A 24,604-nucleotide genomic window follows, 5' to 3' on the forward strand; every position below is an offset into this window, starting at 1 on the left:
CCTTAAAAATTTCTCTTTTCTTTTTTTTTTTTAGAATAATTTTTAATCATCGTATCGTTCTCAGTTTGCTTTTGTTTTTTTTTGGCAAATGAAAGCGAAATTAAAAAAGTAATACACAAAAAATGGGAATTAAATGCAAATTATAGAGTTTTTAACGCTAAGGATCGTGTGTATGTGTACAGCTGCTATCTATATATATATAATAATGTATCAAATATTATATATATACCCGTGATTTGCGTGTTTCGTGGGTGAGGATGTGGATGTATGGGTGTTATATATTCGTAAAGCTAAAGCTAAAGCATGCTCTTCCAGCTTAGAGACTACACAAAAATTAGGCTTACACTTAGCTAAGGATTATCTATATAAGATTTCTATATATATATATATATAATGCAAATCATATGGTGTGTGTTTGTTTGTGTTTTTTGTATCTGATGGATAGCAGGGGATGACTTAGCAACTAATTAAGGAAACCACAAAATTCATGTCCCTGGGATTCGGGGGCGAAGACATTGAAGAGAAGTAGGGTCTTGTTGAGTAGTTTTGGGAGAGATTGCACATTAGAACGAGCTTTTTATCGAGTCACTTAACTAAAAAAAAATATATATATATATATTCAAAAAAAAAAAAAATACACACTACATTACATTTAAATCTAGGGGGGTATCTCATCATGAAAATGACAAAAAATGAACGAAAAAAAATACTGTGCTTTAGGTAAAAGTGGAGAGAAAATAATAAAAATGAAATCAAAATTGCTGGGAGAACATAATGGGGGGTTTAGGTTTACTTTGATTTGGATTCTGTTCCGGCGCCAATACTGAAAGATATATATAATTATATATATGTTTTAAGGACGATCTTTCCATATCGAGACAGCACATTGATTACCAGTACGATCCACTCACAAATATTTAAATATATAATATTATATAATTATGCATAATATAAACTACAAATCTATTATAATACAATTTCTCGAGAGTTATATATCAGGAACTGAATTTCTTTCGTTTTGGATGCAAAAAACTAAGCCGAGAGATCAAGAACTTAAAAAATTACAATTAATTATTTTCACACAATGTGCTGGACCATACAGAAAGACGGAGAGATATATATATATATAATATAAATGATATGTGATATGTGTGTAAAAAATAAAAATAAAAAATAATCATATTTAAGCTTATTATAAACAATTCGTGTTTCACATCAAGTTTCAAAGTTCATATTTTTTTCCATTTTTTTTTTTTAGGGGGGGGGGGGGGGCGGCTACACAATTCTTGTAGAAAAGGTGGGGATGGATTTAATTTTTTTTGTTATATATAGATCAGAGCAAGATAGACAGACACAGAGATAGAGAGAGACAGAGACAGGAGGTCGGGAAAAACATCTCACGAGAGCAACAAAGACGGAGACATTCAGAGTGAGCGAGCGAGAGCAATAAACACAACTACAACATTTAAACAAAAAAATACAAATTAAATGAAAAAAACAGAAAAAATCATACACAGTGAAAAAAATATCTGAACGAAAGTGAAATAAAAAAAATGCTTTACACATTTAAGACTTAAGATCACGTTATAAGATCATCACGAGCGCAACAGAGATAGCAAATGTTCTAGATGTGGACATATAGTATCCGATAGGTAGTGTATATATCGGTATATAACGGGATATATAGAGATGGGATGGTGCGACTTGTTAGAGTGCCAAAAAAAGAAATAATTTAAAATATGAATTATTAAAAAAAATATATAGTTTATACTAATTATATCACAGAAATCTCTATTGAACAATTTCTCAATCTCTAAAGTTTACTTTCAAAATGTCCCCTTTCTTCTAAGATCTCTGTTTCCTGGAAGAATCTCTGAAGGATCTCTGTGACAACATAATCATCTCATCGCTAATAGTAGTCCTCTAATAGTGGAATAGTAGTGTCTCTCGTAATAAGATCTAGAAAGCTTCCAGAGATTACTTTTCTTTTCTTTTTTTTTTTTTTTGTCTTCAAACAAATCGCTCCATCCCTAAAGTGTATGTGTGTATGGTAGGGAGGGGGGACAGGATTATATACATATATATATATATATATATATCGGATATTCGGATATATATATATGTATATATATGTACTGGCATAGCTATGAATTCTGGACTAAAAACCTAATTTTGTTTCGAGCTCAGCTCCACATGGCCGCATCATGAACACGCCGCAGGATGCTCCTCTCCATCTCCATCTCCAGCTCCGGATCCTTGTCCTTGTCCTGGTCCTCCTCCTCCTTCATCACTACCGTCACTCAATTGTATATAAAGTTGGCGGCATCGCACAACGCATCACTGTCATCATCGAACTTGCCGTTCATGGCATAGGAACTGGTGCCGGTGCCGTAGACCCATTCCTTTTTAATGAAATCCCCATCGGTGGTCGAGGACGAGGTCGTATTGTGCAATCCCCCCAACGAGCTATGGTCCAGCCGGAAGTCGTCATCATCGTCCGGATACAATTGCACCGGTATACTGTCCGGTATTGAGTGCGTCTCAAATAGATTCCCATACGGCGGCAGCGAATGATTCAAGTCCACATGATGGTCCACCAGATCGCTGTCAAAATTCGAGATACGAAACTTGGAGCTTGGCGGCGACTGGGGCGAGTGTGGTGCGGCGGAATCCTCGAACATCACCTCCTCCTTGATGAACATGTCGTTGGAGTTGTCACCGGAACCGGACGAGTACAGATTCGGTTCCACCTTAATGATGGCCGCTGTGGCCAGGGACGGTGAAGACTTCTCATCGTCATCATCGTCATCGAAGTGGTGGTTGTGGTGGTTATGATGGTGGTGGTGGTGCTGGTTATGGCTCTGATGATGATGATGGTTCAGTGGCTGTTGGTGCGTCGGATGCTGCTGGTGCGACTGATGCGATTGTTGCTCCTCGTCCTCGTCTTCGTCGTCATCCATGTCGGCGAGATGGCGGCGTCGGTGGTGGTTTCGGTGGTTATTACGCTGTTGCGTCGCTCGCTGCTGCTGCTGCTGTTGCTGTTGCTGCTGCTGGTGGTGGTTCCTGGTACTCCGGATTATGGTGGAGCCACCGAGAGCAACTGCCGCCGAAGAGGCAATCGATAGTGGCACACCAGTGGCCTTGGACACCAGCACCGTGGACGAGGAGGACGACGACGATGGCGACTGAGCGGGCGAGATAACTGTAAAAAAGGATATCATATTAATTTCCTGCTTGAAAGGATTAAGGATCATACTTACCACCTGTCTGCTGGACCACACTGGTCAGCGCTGGTCCACTGCTGCTGCTGCCCGTCGAATGATGGATGATCGGAGTCTTCCGTATCAGTTGCGAGCCATTGCTGAGCACACTGGTGGTGTTGTTGCCACTGCCGTTGTTGCTGTTGCTGCTGTTGGTGTTGCTGTTGTTGCTGTTGCCGGTGGATATATGGTGGTTCCCGCTACCGTTGCTGGTGCCTGCACCGCTCTGGATGACCTGGGCATGCAGCACGGGCGTTGGATCGGAGGTCTGTTGCTGCTGCTGCTGTTGCTGCTGTTGGTGTTGGTGTGTTGCCTGCGTCTGTTGCTGGCCACCACCCTGTTGCATATAGTTCTTAATAACAATCGTTCGTGTGGGCGCCGAGACAAGATATTGCTGTTGTTGTTGTTGCTGCTGCTGCTGCTGATGTTGCGGCGGGAGTTGTTGCTGCTGCTGCTGCTGGTGCTGGTGTTGCGAGTTTGAATGCGTTGCTGGCGAGGATGAGGACGAGGAGTGATGCTGCTGGTGGAGCGAGGCATTCGAAGACTCATTGGATGAGTCCTCGCCGGTGGTCAAGCGATTGGTGGTTGCGTTCACGATGTGCGATGAGGATGAGTTCACCATATCCTCCTCATCCCCACTGCCACCCGACTGATCATCCATATCCATCTGATTCTGATTCTGATTCTGATGCTGGTTGCTAGTTCCTGGCCGTTCCAGCTCCTGCGGTGGCTCCAACTTGACAATTTTTGTCGCTTGTCCACCGCCACTGTTGCCGCTGCTCCCATTGGAGCTGGAGGAGTTGCTATTGCCCTTCGTGGAGGCTGTCGATCCTGCTGTCGCCCCGCCCGGCTGATCCCGCAAATGGACCTGCATGTGCGTCTGCAGCGACGACTGGGTGTGCAGCTTCTTCTTGCAGATCTTGCACTCGAAGGGGAAGTCGCCGGTGTGCGTCCTGGCGTGTATCTTCAGGTTATAGCGCTGTCCAAAGCCCTTGCCACAAACATCGCACCTGCAATACAAAAAACTATTAGAAAACTATTGAAAATGAAAGGAATATGAGATATACTTGTGCAACTTGACGCCGGAATGGAGCTTGGAGTGTCCACGGAGGGATGCCAGGGCACTGAACACCTTGCCACAGATCTCACACGTCAGATTCACATTCTCGTTGTGGATCTTCTTGTGCACCTTGAAGTATTCGAAGCTCATGAACTCCTTGTGGCACACCTCGCACTTGTACTTGTGCCGCTCCGACTGCTGCCCGGTATGAACCCTCATATGTTTGATGAAATTCGGCCGGAAACGGACCACTCGACCACATATCTGGCATTCGTACGGCTTGCAGCGAAGGCAGTGCTTCTCGTAGTTCTTCAGTGACTTCAGTACCATGTTGCAGATGGCGCACTTCATGTTGTTGGCATGTCCACTCCGATGGATATCGAATAGTTCCTTTGAATCGAACTTTTCAACACATTCCACACATTGGTAGCTAGTTGTTGTTGTTGTTGTTGTGGGAGTGGGTGTTGGTGTTGGTGGGGTGGGAGTGGGTGTGGGAGTTGGTGTGGGTGTTGTTCGTGTTGTAGTTGTTGTTGCGGTGGTGTTGTTGCTACTATTATTCGAGTTGTTAGTAGAATTGTTGTTGTTATTGATTGAGGAAGAGCTGGATGATGAAGATTTCACTGATTGGGTGTGTTGTTGTTGTTGCTGATGCTGCTGTTGTTGTTGTTGCTGCTGTTGGGCCAATGCTAAAGCTATTTGTTGTTGTTGTTGATCCGCAGGTTGCTGCACCTGAGACTGCTGCTGCTGCTGCTGCTGTTGCTGCTGCACTGGCGCCGACTGGGTCTGAAGGATCAACTGAGTGGCCGGCAACGCCTGCTGGACAACATTCAATACGGTCATCGGACTCCGGCTTATCACCGCCGGCATACGAACATACGTTGTTCCGGCCGTCAGACCCCCCACAGCATTACTAATATATACTGGGCGGCGCTGGAGCTGGACAAGCGCCGCCTCAGTCACGGGCACGGCCAGTCGGTGGGTGGTGGTGGTGGTGCTCACAATACTGCCCGCCGGCAGTTGCACCAACTGCTGGGTACTGCTCCCAGTCCCCGTCTGCGTGGCCGTACTAATCTGATACTCCAGCTGCTGGCCACTCTGCTGCTGTTGCTCCTCCTCCTCCTCGTCATCGTCGTCTTCCTCCTCCTCCTCTTCGTCAGGCATCTCCTCATCCTCCTCCAGTTCCAGCTTCACCTGCGCCGCTGTACGTCCGCCCGTTGTTTCCGGCTCTTCATCGGCCTCCGCCGCCTGGGCCTCCTCCTCGATGTCCTGCAGGTTCTCATCGTTCAGCTCCGGATCCTCCTCCTCCTCTTCCTCCTCCTTGATATCGCTGGCAGCCAGAATGGAACTGTTGCTGGTCGCCTGGATGATGATACGCCGCCCGTTTAGCAGATGATGCTGCTGTGCCGGCTGCTGTTGCTGTTGGTGGTGGTGATGTTGGAGGAGCAACTGCTGCTGCTGCTGCTGCTGCTGCTGATGATGACTATCCAGGTGGTTATCCAGATGATTGTTGTTGTTGTTGCAACTGGTAAAGGAAGCGCTATTATTTGTTGCTGCTGCTGCTGCTGCTGCTGCTGCAGAGACGGCACTTGATGCCGCTGTCGGTGGGTGGTGGTTGCTGCTGCTGCTGCTGCTATTGCTGCTACCGCTGCCGCTACTCTCTAGCTTTAAATGATGATGATGATGATGGTGGTGGTGGTGATGGTGTTGCTGCGGCTGGTGGTGCTGATGCTGCTGCTGCTGCTGCTGCGAGTGGTGATGCGAATGCGAGTGAGAGTGCGAGTGAGAGTGGTGGTGAGGATGCTCGTCCTGCTCCATGGGAGCATCTTGTAGTATAAATTCGATCTGTTGCGATAGGGCGCTATCATTGATGGCGATCAGTCCGTCCATGTCCCGGACGCTGCCGGCGCCAGTGACGCTGGGGAAGAGCGATGGCAGCGCTGCCGACGTTGTGCTGCCGCCGTCGGCGTTTGTAGCGCTGCTGGCCATTATTTATATTCTTTTTTGTTAATTTCTAAAAACAAAAAAATACAAATAATATTTTTATAAAATTTTAAATTTTTTTAATTTTTGGTTTTCTTACTTTTTAGCTTTTCCAAAGATGCAAGTTCTGCTTCTTCTTCGTTTTTCGTTTTTGCGGTTTTAATTTCCTGCTGCTTCTTCTTCCTCTTCTTCTTCTTCGCCACAGTTGTGTTTGCTTCTTCTTCTTCTTCTTCTAGCTCTTTTCTTGTTATTTTTCGCTTTTGTTTTTATTATTATTATTATTACAATTCTATCTTATGCACTTTCTTGCTTCTTCTTGTTCACATTTGCGTATTTCTTTTTTTTTTTTGCCTATTGCTGCAACAAAATTTTCCATTTCCTTGTCATGCGGTATTTTTTTGTGCGGCGATTTTCCATGCGGCGACGCTGACTGCGACGTCGACGTCGCTGCTGTGCGCTGCTCCTACTGCTGCTGCTGCTGCTGCTGTTGCGGCTGCGGTGTGTGCTATTGTTGTTGTTGTTGTTTTTGTTATTTGAGTTGCTTTTGTTTTTGTTGTTGTTGCCGCTGCTGCGCTTCCTGATTTCAACATTTTAATTCTAATAATTTATTTTTTTTTTTTACATTTATTTTCTAGTTTATTTTATTTTTTATTTATTATTATTTGTTTTTTTTTTGTTTATTTATTGTTTTGCACACAAACACACTAACACACACACACGCGCACTTGCAGCTGCTGCTTCTCTTCTCTTTTCTTTTTATTCTTTACTTATTTTTTTTTTCTCTCCTTTTTTGTTATTATTATTATTGATTGTTCTTATGCTGCTGCTTCTGCTGCTGCTGCTACTGCTGCTTCTTCTTCGCCGTTCATCATCCTTCTCCGTTTCCTTCGCTTTTCATTTCCTCCATTTACATACCTTAATTCGTCTATTTTGTGCAATTGGTTCTAACTGTAATGGAAACACGTTTTGTTGTTTTTGTTATTTTTAAGAAAATTAGTAAATGCGTTTTACGAAATCCGCTTTTCCTCCTCCCACACTCACACTCACACACACACACATACGTCTCTCACGCACACTCACACACACACACCAACACGAAACAAAAACAAAAAATTAATTTTAGCTTTTTCCCCCCCACACACTCGTTCCACTCTTGCTCCATTTCTACTTTTTTTTTTCTCTCCTGATTTTCGTTTATTTTCTTTTTCGGTGGGTGGGCGGTAAGAAGGGAGGCGAGGTGGGAAGGTGTTCGTTCATTTTCCTTTTCCCTCGTTCTCCCTATCTTTTGCGTCCTCTCCTCTTTTGACCTTTTTGGCCGTTTATAATATTTTTCCTTTTTTCGCTCTCTTTTGTTTCATTTTTGCCGTCACTTTTAAGAGCCGTATTCTTTCCCGAAAAACTTGTGAAAAATTTTTTTTTTGTTCTCCCTTTTTGGAAAAATTCATTTGCGTTTTTCGGTTTTTTTCATTTTTGCGACAATTAGCGGCGGCTGCGCTGCTTTCAGTTCGGCTGCCACTGATTCTCCAGATTCTTCCTATTCTTCTGCCTTTTTTTTGCCGCCTGCAAGAGCGAGGCAGCAAACAATAAAAAAAAAAAACACCAAAAAAAAGGTGGTGAGAGGTAAGATAGTTGCGGGAGAGTAAAAGTGTTTCCCTCGGTTTACAATCAGGGACGTCCGTCCGAATCCGCTTTATGAAAGAGCAGCAACAACAACAACACCAATACAATCGCTCTGGCTTACATTGTTGGTAAGCTTTTTTGGGCTGTTCTTTCCTCAGTTGAATAATAACAAAAAAAAAATAACAAAATGCTCCCCAAGCGTCTGTGCTTGTATGTGTGTGTGTGCGTGTGATTTTTCAGGGTTGCATGCGGCCAAAACAGTGTTGGTAAATGCATGACTTTGGCGCAATATTTAAAAACTTGATTTGTTTTTGTTTTTCAAAATTGACTTGTTTATATTTTTAAGAGTATTCAGCAGGAATTTTAACAAGTTAATATTAAGTAATAAGAAGACATAGATAATTGTTTTCCATTCTTAATAATTAATTATTAGTGTGACCAGGTGTATTATTTAATTCAAAGGGATTGCAATGTTTTTAAATTTTTGTTTCCAAAACTGTTTATGATTTGAAATTACATATATAAAAAAAAAAAAAAAACTAATCCCATGCACAGTTTCTTCTTTAATTTCAATTAAATTTCAAAAAGTCATAATTATTTTTAATTTTTTGTTGAAAGGACTGCCTGCCAGAACCTGCACGAGCCTGTAGGAATATGGAGGGGGGCGTCGAGCTGACCTAACAAGCGGCAGCGGAAATAGGCACAAAAGAAAACCAGGCAAGAGAGCAAACGAGACGGAGAACGTCAAAGCAGGAGGCAGCAGTTGATGGGCCTCCCCAGGGGGGTTGCGTTGGGGTTGGGGTTGGTGGAGGGGAGGGGGAATGGGGTGGAGAAGACGTGAAGAAGCCGTTTTATTTCGACAGTTTTTGAATTGCTTGCTAGCTCTCTCGCTCTCGCTAGCTAGCTAGCGCTTGTGCTCTCCTTTTGTGCGACTCCTTCTGCTGCTCCAGCGTCGGACGACGCAAGAAGAAGAAGAAGCAGCAGCATCATCCAAGGTGAAAAAGAAGAACGTTCTCATTGGGGGAAGTGTCGTAGTTGCCAGGGGGTGAGTGGGTGGATATTTGCCCGGGCGGTTTTTTGGTGGGCGGGGGGTTGGAGATGTTTAATTTTTGGGGGTTGAACTCACACACACACACACGTAAAAGCAAGCCAAATTTCACACACACAAACACTCTAACATTAAAAAAAAAAAAAAAGGGATAACAAAACAAGGGTTGGGACGCAGCACAGAAGCGGAGGAAGAAGAAAAAAAAAAGAAATAAAATAAAAAGTGTTGTTCGCGGATATTCGGCGGAAGCCCAAAAATCCGCACACAAAGGCAGCTGGAAACTGGTCTCTCTTCCTCTTGCTCGCTTCTCTCTCTCTTTTTGGCTTTTTTAGGTTTCATCTCTCACCCACACAAGCACACTGGAGGAAAAACTGGAGCCCCTTAGTGTCAGAAGTGGGGAGCTTCGACATTCTTTCCTCACTGCGCCGCTAATTATTTTATTGATTAATTATTTTTAATTAATATCTTTACTAATATTATTTAAAAATAATATTTAAGGAATCTATTTATATCCTTGGGGAGTAAAATTTGGAATTTAAATATGGGCACCCCATCATTCATAGTGTGAATGATATTCCAAGAAGCGCTACCCGGTGCTTGGAGCCTTTTCAACAACAGCAAGAAGAAGAGGACATAGAGGAAGAAGAGGAGAGCTTTGCAGGAGGGGGGACCGCAGGGGAGGACACAATGGTGAACTGGAACTGGCTCCTCAGATTCATTTGCATTCATTCCGATTTGCATTTCCATTTCACATTTTTAAATCAAATTACTAATTCTTGCGTAGAATTTTGCAATTTTGTTTATTTTCCAGATGCGGCCGCCGCACTTTTTTGCCTTTTGCTTTGCTTTGCTCTTTTATTCTTTATCTCTTGCTGCGTTCTTCGCACTCACACCACCACGCAAACACACACACACATACATCTGCCGTTTTTTTTTTTTTTTTATGGATTTTCGTTCTCCGCTTTGCACACTCACACTTAACATCACATTTTGTTGTTATTTTATTTGCGTGTCCTGTGGAAAATTTATCACTGGTTTCTTGTGTTTTAATGTTGCAACAGAGAGTTGTGAATGTTTTTCTGTTTTTATATTAATTTATTTTATTTTTTTTGATTATTTATTGCCGCGAGTAAAGTCTGGCGTCGATTTGGTGTGATAGTCGCGCACCGCCGCCAAAATACCAATAACGCCACATGCCCTCAAGTGTCATCACTAAAAAAAAAATACTGCTTGAGCGGATGTTGTAGTGTTGCCATACTTTTGGTATATTCTTTTTTCAAACAATTTTAAATGGCGCCACCTTTACAGATGGCGCCACAAAAATCAATCAAATTATTTGAAAATTTAAACTTTTAAATTTTATAGAAATAGAAAAACCCAATCATTTCGCCAGTTGTAAAAATATTTTTATTTTTATAAGTTTTAGTTTTAAATATATATATTTTATGCATACATATATAAAACCGTAATTTGCAATTTTCGCCTAAAACTACACAATAAACTTAACATAGCGCATTTATTCTCTTCACAATATTATGTATAATCCCCCAAAAATAATTATTTATTTCGCCGCTGAAACGCTACAGACCTACTATTATTATGAAAGACTCAAAAGCAATATTTATTATTTTGTTATTATTATTCTTATTATTATTATTATCGGTGATATCCGAAGCGTTTGAACATTTCTTTCTCAATTTCATGCAAAAATATCATCTTTTTTTTGGGGTTCTACTTTCTTTTTTCATATTTTTCTCTTCTGTTTTAGGGATGTTGTCTATTTATAAATAAAAGCTAGGCATTAAATTATAATTTAAAATTAGGAAAAAAATTTCTTTTTTTTGTTTGTTGTAGAAAAAAACGCATTTTCAAGGAAAATCTCATAATTTGTTTTTTTTTTGGAGTTACAATTCGAAAATGAAAGAAAAGTGATGTCTTTTTTTCTCTGCCAAGCGATTCGAGTTGTGATCATTGATTAATTAATTAAAGAGTTTTTTTTTGTTATTTTTTTTTTAGTCTGAAAGAGGGGTAGGGGAAGGGGGCGTGGTCAGTTTAATCACAGAACTATCAACTGTCCTGGACTCGAGTTTCAACTAATTAGTATGATTTGTGCTAAATAAAAAATAAAAAATAAAAAAAAGACCAAAATCTGAATTTGAATTTGGGTGTTAAAAAAAAATCCTTTTTTTTTGAGTTGAGGTGTCCAAGGGAGTTTTGAAAAAGGAGGTGAAAATGTCAAAAAAAAATATAGGTAGGATTTTTCGCTCTCTCTGGGGTCTCTGGGTCAGGTTTACTTGGCACGATCGTGCTTGGAGGGCTCCACCTGCTTGGCAAACTCGCTCATCACATCCTTGTAGATGACCGGGTCCAGGTTGCGACCCAGCATGTAGATCAGCCACCAGTCCCCGATGTCCAGCCGGCGGGACAGCGGACGACAGATCTCCATCGGAATCATGCGGTTGCGGGCATTCAACAGGCGGGGCCGGAACTTGGGAATAAAGATGATGCAGGCACTGAAAAAAAATATATATATATATTTAAAAAGGTTCATAAATAAAGGTTCTCAAAGTTATCCAAGAAAAAACAAGGATTTCCTATTAAATTACAAAAGAAAAGTCACGGTCGCCACAGACATTGTCACGGTCGCCATAAATTGTCACGGTCGCCATAATATCCTTACCGGAAGATCATCAGCCCGATGAGCAGAACGAGCAGGATCCAGAACCAGAACCAAATGAACACGTACGTCTTCTCGTTGACAATGTTCAGGGGCAGGATGCAAAGAGAGTCGTGCTTCTGCAGCGATCCGGAGGCACCATACTTGTGGAAGGTGCACTTGGTGACACGAGGGAACACATACACCATCGGATCGATGCGCTGCTCCTGGGGCACATCCGACAGCTTCATGATATTGGTGCCATACGAGAGGAATTCGCCGTCAAAGAAGCGATTCATCAGATACATTTGAACGACGATGTTAACAAAGCACAGGACCTCGCAGGCCCAGTAACGAATGGCGTACATCTTATGTCGCTAAAATAATAATAGAAATTATAGTTTTATTTTTTAGAGGATGAATATATGGATTCTTACCTTCACGTGCTTGATGAGATAGTCCAGGAGGGCGTCGCGTTTGGCTTCCTTCTCCTCTCGAGTGCAGATCGTTATGTTCAGGCCCATAACGATCATACGCATGAGGCCGCCCTCGAATTTGTTCCACAGGAACTTGGGCGTGTAACAGGCCATGGCCTAGAAGAAATAAAAAGGTTTAATATTTTTATTAATATTTATTTAAAAAGTATTTAAAAGGTGTAAAAGTAAGCTTATTAAGTAAGTCTTGGTCTTAGAAGTTACTTAAACTATGAAATTTTTACTGGTAGTGGAAATATTTGATGTTATCAGATTTATCGATAAATATCGATAGATTATTGAAACTTTTTTCTTAAGAAAAATAGCTCTCATTAAATGATGTTTTAAATATTTTAATATTAATAAAGACTTGGTCTAAGACATTTTTTAAACTTTCAAATTTCTACTGGTAATGGAAATATTTGATGTTATCTAATTTATCGATATATATCGATATATTATTAACACTTTTTTCTGAATAAAAATAGCTCTCATTGAATGATGTTTTAAATATTAAGTAAGTCTTCGTCCAGGATATTACTTAAACTTTAAAATTTCTACTGACAATGGAAAAATTTAAGTAATCTAATTTATCGATAAATATAGATTATTAAAACTGTTTTCTGAACAAAAATACCTCTCTTTGTTTTAAATATTTAAATATTAATAAAGACTTGGTCTAAGAAGTAACTTAAGCTTTGAAAGTTCTACTGATATTTTTTGTGTTTTCTAATTTATCGATAAATATCGATAGATTGTTATAAATATTATTCAGAAAACATCTCTCAATGTTGTTTTAAACATTTTTAATCTAAACTTTAGAATTTATAAACTAAACTATTTATTTTTTCTTCTCTCTTTTTTTTTAATATAACCTTAGTTTTTTTTTCAATAAATCTCACTCGTATTAGTGATGGAATGTTGAGTGTTTTTCAACAAACATCTCTATTGAAATCTGACGAAGCAATTGACACATTGTTGTTGAAGTTTCTGGTGTTGTCACAATTGTTGTAATTGCTATTGCTATTGTTGTTGTTGTTGTTATTGTTGTTGAAACTATTTAGCAAGTCATTAATTATATTTGGTATTTCACAAGTTCGAGCACTTTTTTTGCCGCCAGCTTCCGTCACTTGGGCAATACGTTGACCCATAGACCGATAGTGTTCCCCTTTCCCGGTTCCCAATTCACAATATCCAGACCAAGTTACACCGAAAATAATCATATTTAATGATTTTTGAATTAACCTTTATTTTTATAGAAAACTAAAGCTTTTTTTCTCTGTGTAATGCCGCAATTCCCCCTATTTCTCACTCACTACGCATCTGCCACGCATTTAATTAAACTCAATTGAAGCTCTGGCTTTTGTCGGGGAATCGAGACCAAAACTTAATAATACACACAAAAAAATATATAATATATATAAAATATTATTTTTAAATAGAGGAGTATATAACTCACCTGGAAGAAGAGCACAAAGCACACCCATTGGTAGTAGGTGTAGTATTTCTTGGCATCTTCGTCACCAAAGTCATTGGCCACACCGGGATGGGCTACTTCACGGCCAACCTTTTGAGAGAAATTAAATAAAAATAGTTTGTTTTAGTTTTTAAATGAGTTTTAAATATAAAAAATAAAATATTAATCTATAATTTTAAGTCAAATTAATTTTTTTAGAATTATTAAAGAGACAACCCTTTCTAAGCTTCTTTTAAAACTCCTTAAACTTAGTTACTCTCACTTGGCAAGTAACTTGATCTCTTCAACTCACTAACTACCAAAAAAAAAAGGATAAAAAAAGGAAAAAAAGTAAGAAAAACAAAAAAAAAAAAAAATAAAACAAAAATATTTCCACGAAATCGGACAACTACGCATTGGAGTGCCAAAGGATATGTTGGAGGCCTTGTTTCCTGCCGTTTCATGAAATATGAGACTTCAGAGCTCTTTCCAACACTGAGAAAAATAAAATTAAGACTACGCAACTCGATAAAATATATTTTATTTAATTTATTTAAGCTTTATTATACCTTTTTTTTAAATAAAAACTTTCAAGTCAAATATTATACATTTATTTTCTTAAATTTCTAATTCAAAATCTCAGTGTAGCATAAGTTAAGGAAAAAAAACCGACTACGCCCAGTTTATAATTGCTTTATAGGCTGGAATAAATTACTATATGTGTATGTATTACACATATCATACCTTCGGAGGGCTGGGACGTGTCCCGCGTACAGAAATCTGAAAGCCCAGCTTGACAGCCAACCAGACCACAAAAAAAATAAGAAAAGAATCCACAAAAAAATAAATAAATCTTTGGATGGGTCTGGGAAGGGTTTTGGCAAAAAGGGTTTCAAGAGGTCTGCCAATTAAATTGTTTAAAAAAAAAATGAAAAGGAAGCTCCAACTCCTGAGCGGAAATAGTTGAAAAAAAGACTAAAAAAAGGGGTTTATAATTTTTTTTTAAATAATATATTTGTTTTAGAAGTTTTTAAATTATAAAAGAAATTTAAACAAGATTCTAAAGCAGTTTGCTGCTTTTTTTATTAGTTTTTGAAGTATTTAAAATTATGAACGAGTTTTAAACAAGATTCTAAAGCAGTTTGCTGTAAAAAAGCTTTAAATAAGATTGATTTAGTGTGACCAAGTGCCTAAGTTTTGTGTATTACATTGGAAGTTGGCCACACTTTTTCTTAATTGTTAGATTCCTTCAGTTTTATTTAGATTTTATAAAGTTTTTGTAGAAGAATAAAATTTCTATCTATCTAAAGTGTAAATTTTAGTTATAGTTATTAAAATAATAAACTCACCTGTCTGCGGAAAGCATCCGGCATGGTGAAGGTGCTGTGGATCCAGCAAAAGGTGTTCACCACATGCGGTGGCACGCCATTGACAATGCAACTAATGGGCTGGCCCACGTACTGGGTGGCGGTGATGATCAGACTGCAGGTGAGCAGGAGCACCGTGGTGAAGGAGTTGTGGAGACGGAAGACGGCATTGTCCGTCTGGATGTCCTGCCACTTTAGGTAGCTCTTCAGGCTACCCAGTAACTTGTACATCTTGGCACAGTTTGGATGTCTGGCGGGTCAGGAATCTCTATATATAAATTGATATCTTTCCTTTTGGCAGTGTGTTGGTTAAATATTTCCTTCAAAAATGATTTTTGAACTTCCTTTTGCCGGCTCTGGATTTTTTAGGATGTTCGTTGGCCTTTAAATTTCGGTGCATATCAACTGGAAGGATAAAGAAAATATATAAAAAATTAGACAAATAATAAATGAATTTTTGCCTTATTTCTTATCTCTATTTTTTTTTCTGCGTAGTTAGGCAAACATTACATGTTATCTTAGTATCTGTATCTGTAAAGTACATTTCTCTGATTGGAAAACGTAACAAAACCCTAGCATTTGAAGTTTGCCGAAGTAAAGATTGTCTCTCTATTTATTTTTATATATGTATATATTTTTTTTCGTGGCAAGCTTGATATAAATCTACATATAAACTAATAGAATCTTGAGACGGTTTCAATTTCAATTAAAAACACATTTCGCCGCACACAAAGCGTGTGAGTCGTCTCTGGCTCTGAATTTGTACTTTTCGTCGAGGAAATTGATGCGCCATTTAAGTGACCAATTGGCATTTGCTCCACTTGCCTGGGCTGCCTTCTCGAGGGGCTGGCTATATAGAGTCTCCCTCTTTTATTTCTCTGGGAGTGTAGATAATATATGCCTCATGGGGGCATTGCACCTCGGGCCGATCTTTGTGCAACGCATTTGACCCAAACGCCACCGGAGACCCTGCCTCAATTATGTGAAATCGTGTATTCAGGAATTTCTTTAGTTGGTTTCTTTTTCTTTTTTTTTTCCCTCCCTTTTTTTTTTAATAAATCAAATAAATCAAATGCCAGTTTATGGTATTCTATATTTAGAAACGTATTTAATTTTGATTCATTTATAAGTTGATTGATTGATCGGCTAGGAATTTGTATTTTTTGTGGACTGATATTACCTTTTATGATTTTTAGAAAATTTTTAAGCTTATTTTAAATTTTTATAGTTCTAAAACTATATGGTTTTGTTTTTGGAACTATCAGTGTTGTGTTTTTTGAGTTTCAGACAATTTGTAGGCTTAGTTTTAATTATAAGAGGTTTTAAATTTTTTTCTTTTTATTTAATAAGCAAGTCTATATATTCTAGTCCTTGATTCCTAACATTAAATTTCTTATATTTTTGTAATATTTAATGAAATATTTTATAATCTAAAATTAAGAATATTTTTTCTTCAAGTTTGTGAGTTTTAAACTTTAGGAGTTTTATTTAAAGAATTTTTTTTAAACGTTTTTTTCAAAAATTTCAAGAAACTGCTTTTGTTTAATAAATTTTTCTTGTTTTTAGTCCTAAATTTGAAGCAAAATGAAGAAAATATTTAAACGAGTAATTAAAAATTAAGGTATTTACTTTAAAAAATATATTTTTTAAGTATTTGATTTTATTTAAAATTTTAAAGAAAAATACAAAAAATATGAGTCTTTTATAAATGCATTTAATATGTTAAAAAAAAAAACAAAAGCCGGACAACCTCCCCCCTTAAATTTTGCATATAAATTGTCTTCTTCCTGGCCAGTGCCCCCCCCTCCTAGCCCACCTGCCCCCTCGCCATAGCCTTTGTTGTTGCCCCATTCGTGGCACGCTTCGTTGAATCCACTGACTTTGCTTTTAAGTCGCAGCCATAAACAATGGCTAGCCGCCCACATCCTCCGCGTGCCTCCCGCCTTGCAACCCACCTGCCAACCCCCACACTGTCCCTCACCCCCCCTACTATTGCCACACATGCAGCCAGCTGGTGTTGCACTTGTTGATTTTCTTGAATTCTTTCCAATGCAGTTTTCATTGCCAAGGCCATGGGAGCAGGAAAGTGTTGCTTGGTTGCCGGATTTTGTGGAAATTAAGCTTTACAATTGGCATTTTTCGTTTTCCGACAGGGGGACCGACAGGGGGACCAGAGGTGTCCCCCAAAGGGGGAGGTGTCGGGTTTGCGCCAATTGTTCGGCGAAAAGGTCGTTGCAACACTGCATTAATGTCATTTACGTGCCGACGCCTGACAGACACTATTTTTGAGTGATATTTTTAAGGGGGAACTGCTAGGGGGAGTGGCTTACATAAATTAGGGGGTTATCTGATTAGTTTTAAATGGGTAGTATTTTTTAGGGCAGGTTTTTGGGGTAATAGGTTGGTTTTTTTCTGAAAAAATGGACAGAATCTTTTTCTAATTGATTTTTTTATAAAAAAAATGTATTATATAATACTATAAAATAATATCTAATACAAATAAAGCAAATAAGAGAATATTTTTTAATTCCTAAAGAAATCCTAAGGAATCATTGAAGAAAATTCAAGGAATCCTTTGAGAAACCCCAGGGAATCCTTCCGGCAAACCCTAGAAATTGAAAGGAACTGAAATACAGGGTAAATTACAAGTTCTAACGCCTTATTTTCTTTCAAATTTCAAATTCTTTCTCCATTTTCCACATTTTTATGCTTTTATATTTAACAAAATTAATTTGTCATGCTAGTTATGCCTTTTTTTAATATATATATTTTTTTAATTTTTTTAAAAACTCATTTTTTCTCCATGTATTTGTGTTTTTTTTTTGTTGTATTTGCACACTTTGTTGTCTTTTTTTAAAAGCATTGGCATGCTTAACCTTAACATGAATGCAAACAGCAGTTGCACACGAGAACAGAGAAAAAATTGCAATTGCAATTGGAATTTGAGTTTTTTTTTTTAACCCCCCTCCACCCCAACAGTCGGAGTCTGAGCCCGAGTCTCTTGAAGTTGTGACGTCATTAGTGGTGGGGTAGGGGAGTCGATTGCATTCGACTGTACAACAAAAACAAAGAGAGAAAAAAAAAAGAAAACAAGTTAGTTTCCATTAGGGTTTCGGGTGTACGAGTTTGGGTCATGTTTTAGGTCTACCTTTTGTTTGGTTAGCAGCTGGCCACCAAAAAGCGGAAGTTGCCCTTTGGGCTGTGCCTGTGTTAGTTACGTGCTAGAGATGGCATTGCAGGAGGCAGCCACTTTGACTCACGCACATGCCCACAGGAAATGATAAATAGATTAGCAGGAAGGTAATTTTCCTAATTAGACCACATTATCAAAAGGTTCTAAGCAGGAATGAGATCTTTTGTAAATCTTTCTGCCCAAAAAAGGGAAGTTTTTAAGTAAAAATATATAAATTTAAGTGTTTTTAGATATAGTTTTTACTAGAAAATTATACAAAAAGTATTAAAGTTTATGGTTTACATGGAATAAGTAAACAACAAGTTAAATTATAATTCTATAATCTATAAAACTATAATATAATATTATACTATAATCAATAACTTGTTTTTAAGTAAAAAAATGAATTTAATGTTTCTAGATATAGTTTTTACCAGAAAATTATACAAAAAGTATTAGAGTTTATAGATTACATGGAAAATTTAAACAAAACGTTTATATATAATAGTATGATCTGTAAAACTATAATATAACATAATATTAAAATCAATAACTCTTTTTTAAGTAAGTTTTTAAGTACAAAAAATGAATTTAAGTGTTTCTAGATATAGTTTTTACTAGAAAATTATACAAAAAATTATTATACAAAGTTTGTGAAAAACTAGTTTAAATATAATACTATAATCTATAAGACTATACTATAATATAATACTATAATCAATAACTATAATCATAACTTTTAAACCTTAAAAGTTATTATTTGTAATCTCCAACACTATCGCCTCACGCTGCCACCTCTAGGGATCTATGCAAACGGCAGCTGGTCCACAACATAAACCTGGCATGCAACTCGGGGAGGATCTTGGTTAGAATCGACTGGAAACCGCAAACTAGCGTGCACATAATAGGGATATAACAGCAATAGAGTGGGAGAAAGCCAGAAGAAGGTGGCTGTACAGAGGGGGGAAGACCATTCTTTCCATAAAAGAAGGTATAGCTGCCTTTGGAGTCTTCTTCGCCCGTTCCGGGGCAATTGCTGCTCTGATTGGAGACACATGCTTGGGAACAAAACAAAAAACAATGAGCCGCCACTGTGCTCTGTACTCTGGGCCATTTAAATTGACCATTTCCGTTGGAGCAGGAAGAGGGGCCTTAGAGAGGAGCTTAAAAGGGGGAGATCATCTTTGGGATGTCGCCAAAGAGAGAGACTTCCAAGGAATAACATAGAAAAAAAGGTAGAAAAAAGGCGCAAAGAAGTCTCAAAAAATGGAGAAAAAATAACTTAAACGAATTTAGGGTAGACATCCGGGGAGACTTATCTCTAACATTTAATGTATGCCCCCCCTTGAAGAACCCTGATTCACGAAAGAGAGAGTGCATTAAGCTTGACTTACCGCTGAGAGCATTTTTTTTTTGTGCAAGAGAGAGCAGACTCAAAAGAAAGGTGAGAAAAAAAAAGGGGGAGGGAGGGAGGTAGAGAGAGCAAAGGCTCGGAAGAACAAGGAAGAATGATCTTCAAGATCATTAAGATTTAATGGATTCTTGAAGAACAGATGTGGAAGATGAATAAAACCCATTCTTGAAATGACTTTCCGAAAGTACATACTACTACGAAGACCAACTACTCTCGCTTTAATCAGCGGAGATAGAGCGATTATACAACTGATCTGATCCGGCTATGGCTATCTCTTTCCACCCATTGAGTCGGATCAATTGCAAAGCTCGGCTTATAAAAGCTTTTCTTTCAACAGCTTTCAGTTGGAAAGATGAAGAATGCAATTCTTGTTCTTAAAATAGTTTTTTTTTCCTTATATTTTTATTTTTTTTTTCAGTAGTAAGTCTTAACTTACGCAAAATTCCGTTGTCTTGGCTCCTTTTTGGGGATCTTCTTTTTGTTTTTCTTTTCTTTTTGTTTTTTTTTTTTGTCACAGCAGCTGAACTTGCAACGTGTGTCCAGGTGTGCTTGTGTGTGTGGGTGTTTGTTTGTGCTTCCTATTATTATTATTATTTTTATTATTATCTTAAATCAGCTGCCAGGTGGCTGTGCATCACAGTGCCTGGCAATTGTTTGTTTCTTTATTTTTTTTTTTTATGATTTTTTAATTGAAAGAATTAAAAACAAAAATTGCGAATAAAAAACGCGCACAATATTAATAAGAAGAAGAAGCGCCAATTTGTACACTCACAGAGGGGGGAAAAAAAAAAAAAAACAAAAAATTTGTGTGTTTTGCGAACTCAACACAAAAATGTTCTGTGTTTGGAAAAATAGTTTTTCTCGGATATCGGTTCTCGTATTGTTCGATTTTATAGATTGTTTGCCTTTATTTTGATTATTATTATTATTTTTTTTGTTTGAATGGTATATGGCTTTTTTTTTTTGTATATTTTTGTTATATTTCGAGCGCCGCGTAGACGCGCTCGCAATGGCTTTTGTCGCCGTCGACTGTGCCGCTTGATTTTCACGTTTCACACAGTGCCTGGTGGCCTGGCTGGGCCGACTCAAACTCAATAAACCCGAAACCCGTCCGCCGCAACTCAAACTCAGAGTCTCACTCACATTTCGCTCTCACTGGCTGGCACGCTCAAGCCGCTCTCTGGCAGCCACTCTCTCTGCTCTCTCTTTCTCTTTTGCTCGGTTAGTGCACACGTGTCGACTGGCTTGAGCGTGGTCTTTCGCTCTCTTTCTTGCTCTTGCTGTGGCTCCTTCTTAAATGTCCTGTCTCTGTCGCTCTTGAGCCGCTTTATTTGTTTATTTAAACGAATTAAGCCTTAAATTAAACTGATCGCTCGCAATGAACTAAAATTGGAGCAGCAATTGCTGCGAAGATATATTCACTCCCCAGCCCCCTCTGGTCAGCACAAAACAGGGCCCCCCTTGAAGTTATCCAAGCCCCCCTTTTTTTTGTATTCTACTCAGCGTGTTCTTATTTTCTTGCTTGGCTGCTTTTTTTCGAATTTTCGAATTTGATTTTCAAGGGGAGGGGGTGGTGAGCTCAGAAAACCCTGAAAATCTACAAAAAAATATTTGGGGAGCGGTCTAGTCTTGAGAAATGATCTCCAAACTGCGGGTTTATCCATAAATCCAAAAAAAACCTGATTTTAGAATAGAAATAAAGAAACAAAATAATGACAGGGGGGAGAAAGTTTAAAAAAAGAACAAAAAAGTGATCGTAAATTATAATTTTTTATGGAAATATTATTTAAAAACCTGTTTTAGTTGTTAAATATTTCACCATAAAAATAATAATTAACAAATACTACAAAGTTTCTATAATTTGGTGACTATTTCTTCATTTTTTAAATATTTTATTTCTTATTTCTCCTAAAATGTCCAAAACAATTAATAAACCCTTAAAAGATTTAAGAAACTGATAATCTAAAAAATTCGATTTGCCATTGAAATTATAATAATATTTTTTTATATATAATTTTTTCAATTTCCGATTTAAAAGTTCTTGAATTCTCTGGAATCCTTATCCCTCGAGAACGTGATTTTTAATCGAATAACCTCCTCGGGGGATATCGGATACGAATAATATCACTCCCCCCCCCTCAATCACTCAATCACTCATCCAGTCATTCCCCCATTGAGTCACTTAATCATTCCGCCAATATGGGAAACTCCCAAATTACAGTTATGTGGGGAGATTGGGGAGGAGGAGGAGGCCGGGATCAGGGGCGGATTGCAACCGCATTTTAGCTCGATTATGGTATGGGTTACACCCCTCTGCCCCCGCCCCAAAAAAACCCTTTTTTTTCTTAGCCCCTTTGGCGGGTTTTGTCTTACCAATTTTTTTTTTTTTTTTTTTTTTTTTTTTTTTTTTGCCCCTAAGAAATCGGCCAAGTTCCCTCCCCATCTTTATTATTGTATCATGCGGTGAGTTCGTGTTGCTTTTAATTTTAAATTAAGGCTGATTTTTTTTTGTTTTTTTTTTTTGGGCCTGATTCCCTCGACTTGGCCTTTTTATGGAGCCATAATAAAATGCGCACTTTCGGGCTTAAAAAAAAAAAAAGAAATCAAAAAACCTAAAATGTTAAGTGCGTTGTCATTCCCGCGGACACGAGAAGCAAGCAAATGGAGTTCCAAGCCCGGTTTCAGGCCCTGATTCGAGTTGAAGTTGAAGTTTCCACCAAACTTGGCTTTTGATGGATGCCAGTAATTATTTTTGTAGAGGGTGTTACATAAGCCCGCTTTTTAAAATCAAAAAATAACTGATCCTCTCTTAAGCGGACAGGGGTTCCAATAAATTTTAAATTTTCATAAAAAAAATGCGGGAAATATATCACAAATGCATATGTTTTTATTTTTTTTAGCATAAAATACACGCAATAGATAATATTATTTTATTTTTGTATTAAAAGAATGCTTTTTAAAAGGAAAATATAACTGATCCTCTCTTAAGCGGACAGGGGTTCCAATAAATTTTAAATTTTCATAAAAAAAAAGCCGGAAATATATTATGTTTTTATTTTTTTTCGCATACAATACACGCAATAGACAATATTATGTTCTTTTTGCATTAAAAGCATGCTTTTTAAAAGGAAAATATAACTGATCCTCTCTTAAGCGGACAGGGATACTAAAAAAGGTGACTATTTCCTAAAAAATGCGGAAAATATAAAGCAGTTTTATACATTTTTAAGGGTTCTTTCGCTTAAAATACTCATATGTATGTTTTTGTATTAAAAGAATACTTTTTAAAGGTAAAAAATAGGTGATCCTCTCTTAAGCGGACAGGGGTGCTAAAAAAGTTTACTATTCCCAAAAATTTGGGAAAATATCACAGCTTTGAAAATTATTACTCCTTATATTGTTATATTTTTCTTATAATTACAATTTCTAAAAGAAAAATATAGTTTATCCTCTCTTAAGCGGACACCAGTCTCTGCGGACAGCAAAATTTGGTTAATTTTTGGAAAAAAATTTAAGAAAAAAACTACCCATTGTATTGCCTAATTGCAAATAAATTGCCACACCCCTGAAATGACTTTCGAAATCATTGAAGAAACATAAAAAACTGGGAAAAGGCATGCGGACAAAGAGGCAACCGTGTCTGGAACCTTTCACTCGTCCAAGTGTCACGTCTGTCACAATCTGGCCATTAACCACCGACGCACCACGCCCTCCTCCAGTCCCCGCCCCCTGAATGTTATATGTATATACCGCCAGGTATCGGGCGGTATCAATATCGTGGCACGTAAGTACGTGAGCGGGCGCACGAACCTTCTTGATTTATCTCCGCGTGTTGCAACAACTGTGTGGATGCAACCGAGGAAAGCACTCAGCACCCATTTCACTCAAGGCTCTCTCTTCCGCTCTCTCTGGGGGAGAGAGTTTTGCAATTTCACTCAAGGCCAAGGGCTCTCTCCTGCTCTCGCTCTCTCTCTCTCTCTCTATAACCGTCTGGCTCTCTGATGGCAGCAGCTGCTCCTGTTTTGCAACTTCCTTTTTGGTTTGTTTCCTTAAAAGAACGGAAAAGAGTGGGGAAGAGGGAAACGAGAAAGATAGCGGGGAAGGGAGGGTGGCTAACAGAGGGGGTTGCAGCTTCCTTTTATGTCTGGCTGGAAAATGCACAGAAAAAAATGCAAGGACCAAAGAGAGATCGGTAAACGATCTTTAAAAGATAAAAGATACAAATTTATCTTTCAAACTAACTATTGCAATAAATTAAACATTTTTTAAATTATAATTTTCAGTGTATCTTTATATATAAACATATGTATTATTGAGAAAAATATGTCTACCATTTGCAGAAAATCGCAAAATCGGCGATCAAAACGAGTCCGTGTGGAAAATACTGGAAAACAAAAGCCAGATCGACAATCTCGGGACCCCAAAACATCCCTAAAGATCTATATTTAGTCCAGAGACTAGGCATCTGTTCTTGAAAATGAAAATAAAAATTAAAATAAAAGAAAACTCAAATCTTCAATGGGCATTGGAATGGGAATTCGTCACGTAGACAGGAGTCTAGTACTACGGAGAGTTACTAAAAATAGAGGTCTTTCGGTGGAAATCTTAACAAAGACACCAGGCAGGCTCTTCAAGATCGTAAAAAAAATTGAAAAGTTTTAAAATATCATAAAATTTAAGATTTATTTGCTTTCCAATAAATAATGATTTTTTCCCATTACCCAACACTACAAAACTAATAAACATTTGTAATGGATCGATTTTCCCCAAAAAAGTCCTATAAATTAGTGTTATCGGGTCGTTTGTTTTTGTAAAATTATTATCAGAAAACAAATGAAAAGATTTGAAGCCCTAGGGGACTTGAGACATCCATTAGAAGTACACCGAAAAACGATCTTGAGGAACATTTGGCCATTAAATCGTTATGTCTAGCACTTGAGGATCTACCCCCATGGACAAGACCATTTCTTCTCTGATTTTCTGATCATTAATGGCCACTGAAGATCATGTTCGACCGGATCGCCTAAGTATATTGTATAATTAGGTGGAAACACAGAGTGCACAAGTGCGGATCGCAATGACTCTAAGTGGTTTTTTT

General features: G+C 38.2%; 2 protein-coding genes and 2 long non-coding RNA genes across 7 annotated transcripts; 1 reads left to right on the forward strand and 3 right to left on the reverse strand.

Moving 5' to 3' along the window:
• Nucleotides 1–1,263: 1,263 nt before the first annotated feature.
• Nucleotides 1,264–7,025, reverse strand: LOC6503041. The gene is made up of 4 exons (XM_032453039.2): nucleotides 6,401–7,025; nucleotides 4,328–6,331; nucleotides 3,261–4,270; nucleotides 1,264–3,202 (listed from the first exon to the last, which is right to left on the reverse strand). The coding sequence occupies exons 2-4, from the start codon at nucleotides 6,304–6,306 to the stop codon at nucleotides 2,301–2,303; spliced, it is 3,891 nt and encodes a 1,296-aa protein (XP_032308930.1). The 5' UTR covers nucleotides 6,307–6,331; nucleotides 6,401–7,025; the 3' UTR covers nucleotides 1,264–2,300.
• Nucleotides 7,026–7,062: 37 nt separating this feature from the next.
• LOC116655340 lies at nucleotides 7,063–9,226 on the reverse strand. 2 transcript variants are annotated; one of them, XR_006507594.1, is made up of 2 exons: nucleotides 8,042–9,226; nucleotides 7,063–7,248 (listed from the first exon to the last, which is right to left on the reverse strand). It is a non-coding gene; the product is annotated as an uncharacterized LOC116655340 (long non-coding RNA). The 2 variants fall into 2 exon arrangements; XR_006507593.1 differs by lacking the exon at nucleotides 8,042–9,226 and adding an exon at nucleotides 7,443–7,601.
• A 1,126-nt stretch (nucleotides 9,227–10,352) lies between these two features.
• LOC6503040 (innexin inx1) lies at nucleotides 10,353–20,610 on the reverse strand. Of its 2 annotated transcripts, XM_001963322.4 has the most exons (7): nucleotides 20,279–20,610; nucleotides 19,943–20,084; nucleotides 14,903–15,325; nucleotides 13,557–13,664; nucleotides 12,062–12,217; nucleotides 11,649–12,001; nucleotides 10,353–11,481 (listed from the first exon to the last, which is right to left on the reverse strand). In XM_001963322.4, exons 3-7 carry the CDS (start codon nucleotides 15,149–15,151, stop codon nucleotides 11,259–11,261), a joined length of 1,089 nt encoding a protein of 362 aa, XP_001963358.1. In that variant the 5' UTR covers nucleotides 15,152–15,325; nucleotides 19,943–20,084; nucleotides 20,279–20,610; the 3' UTR covers nucleotides 10,353–11,258. The 2 variants fall into 2 exon arrangements, with proteins under 2 accessions (XP_001963358.1, XP_032308941.1); XM_032453050.2 differs by having other exon boundaries at nucleotides 19,943–20,610.
• Nucleotides 20,611–23,112: 2,502 nt separating this feature from the next.
• On the forward strand, nucleotides 23,113–24,018 carry LOC123257506. Of its 2 annotated transcripts, none has more exons than XR_006507595.1 (2): nucleotides 23,113–23,698; nucleotides 23,847–24,018. It is a non-coding gene; the product is annotated as an uncharacterized LOC123257506 (long non-coding RNA). The 2 variants fall into 2 exon arrangements; XR_006507596.1 differs by having other exon boundaries at nucleotides 23,113–23,290.
• The last annotated feature ends 586 nt before the right edge of the window (nucleotides 24,019–24,604 follow it).

This window comes from Drosophila ananassae, chromosome XL (assembly GCF_017639315.1).
Source record: "Drosophila ananassae strain 14024-0371.13 chromosome XL, ASM1763931v2, whole genome shotgun sequence".
Lineage (NCBI taxonomy): Eukaryota > Metazoa > Arthropoda > Insecta > Diptera > Drosophilidae > Drosophila > Drosophila ananassae.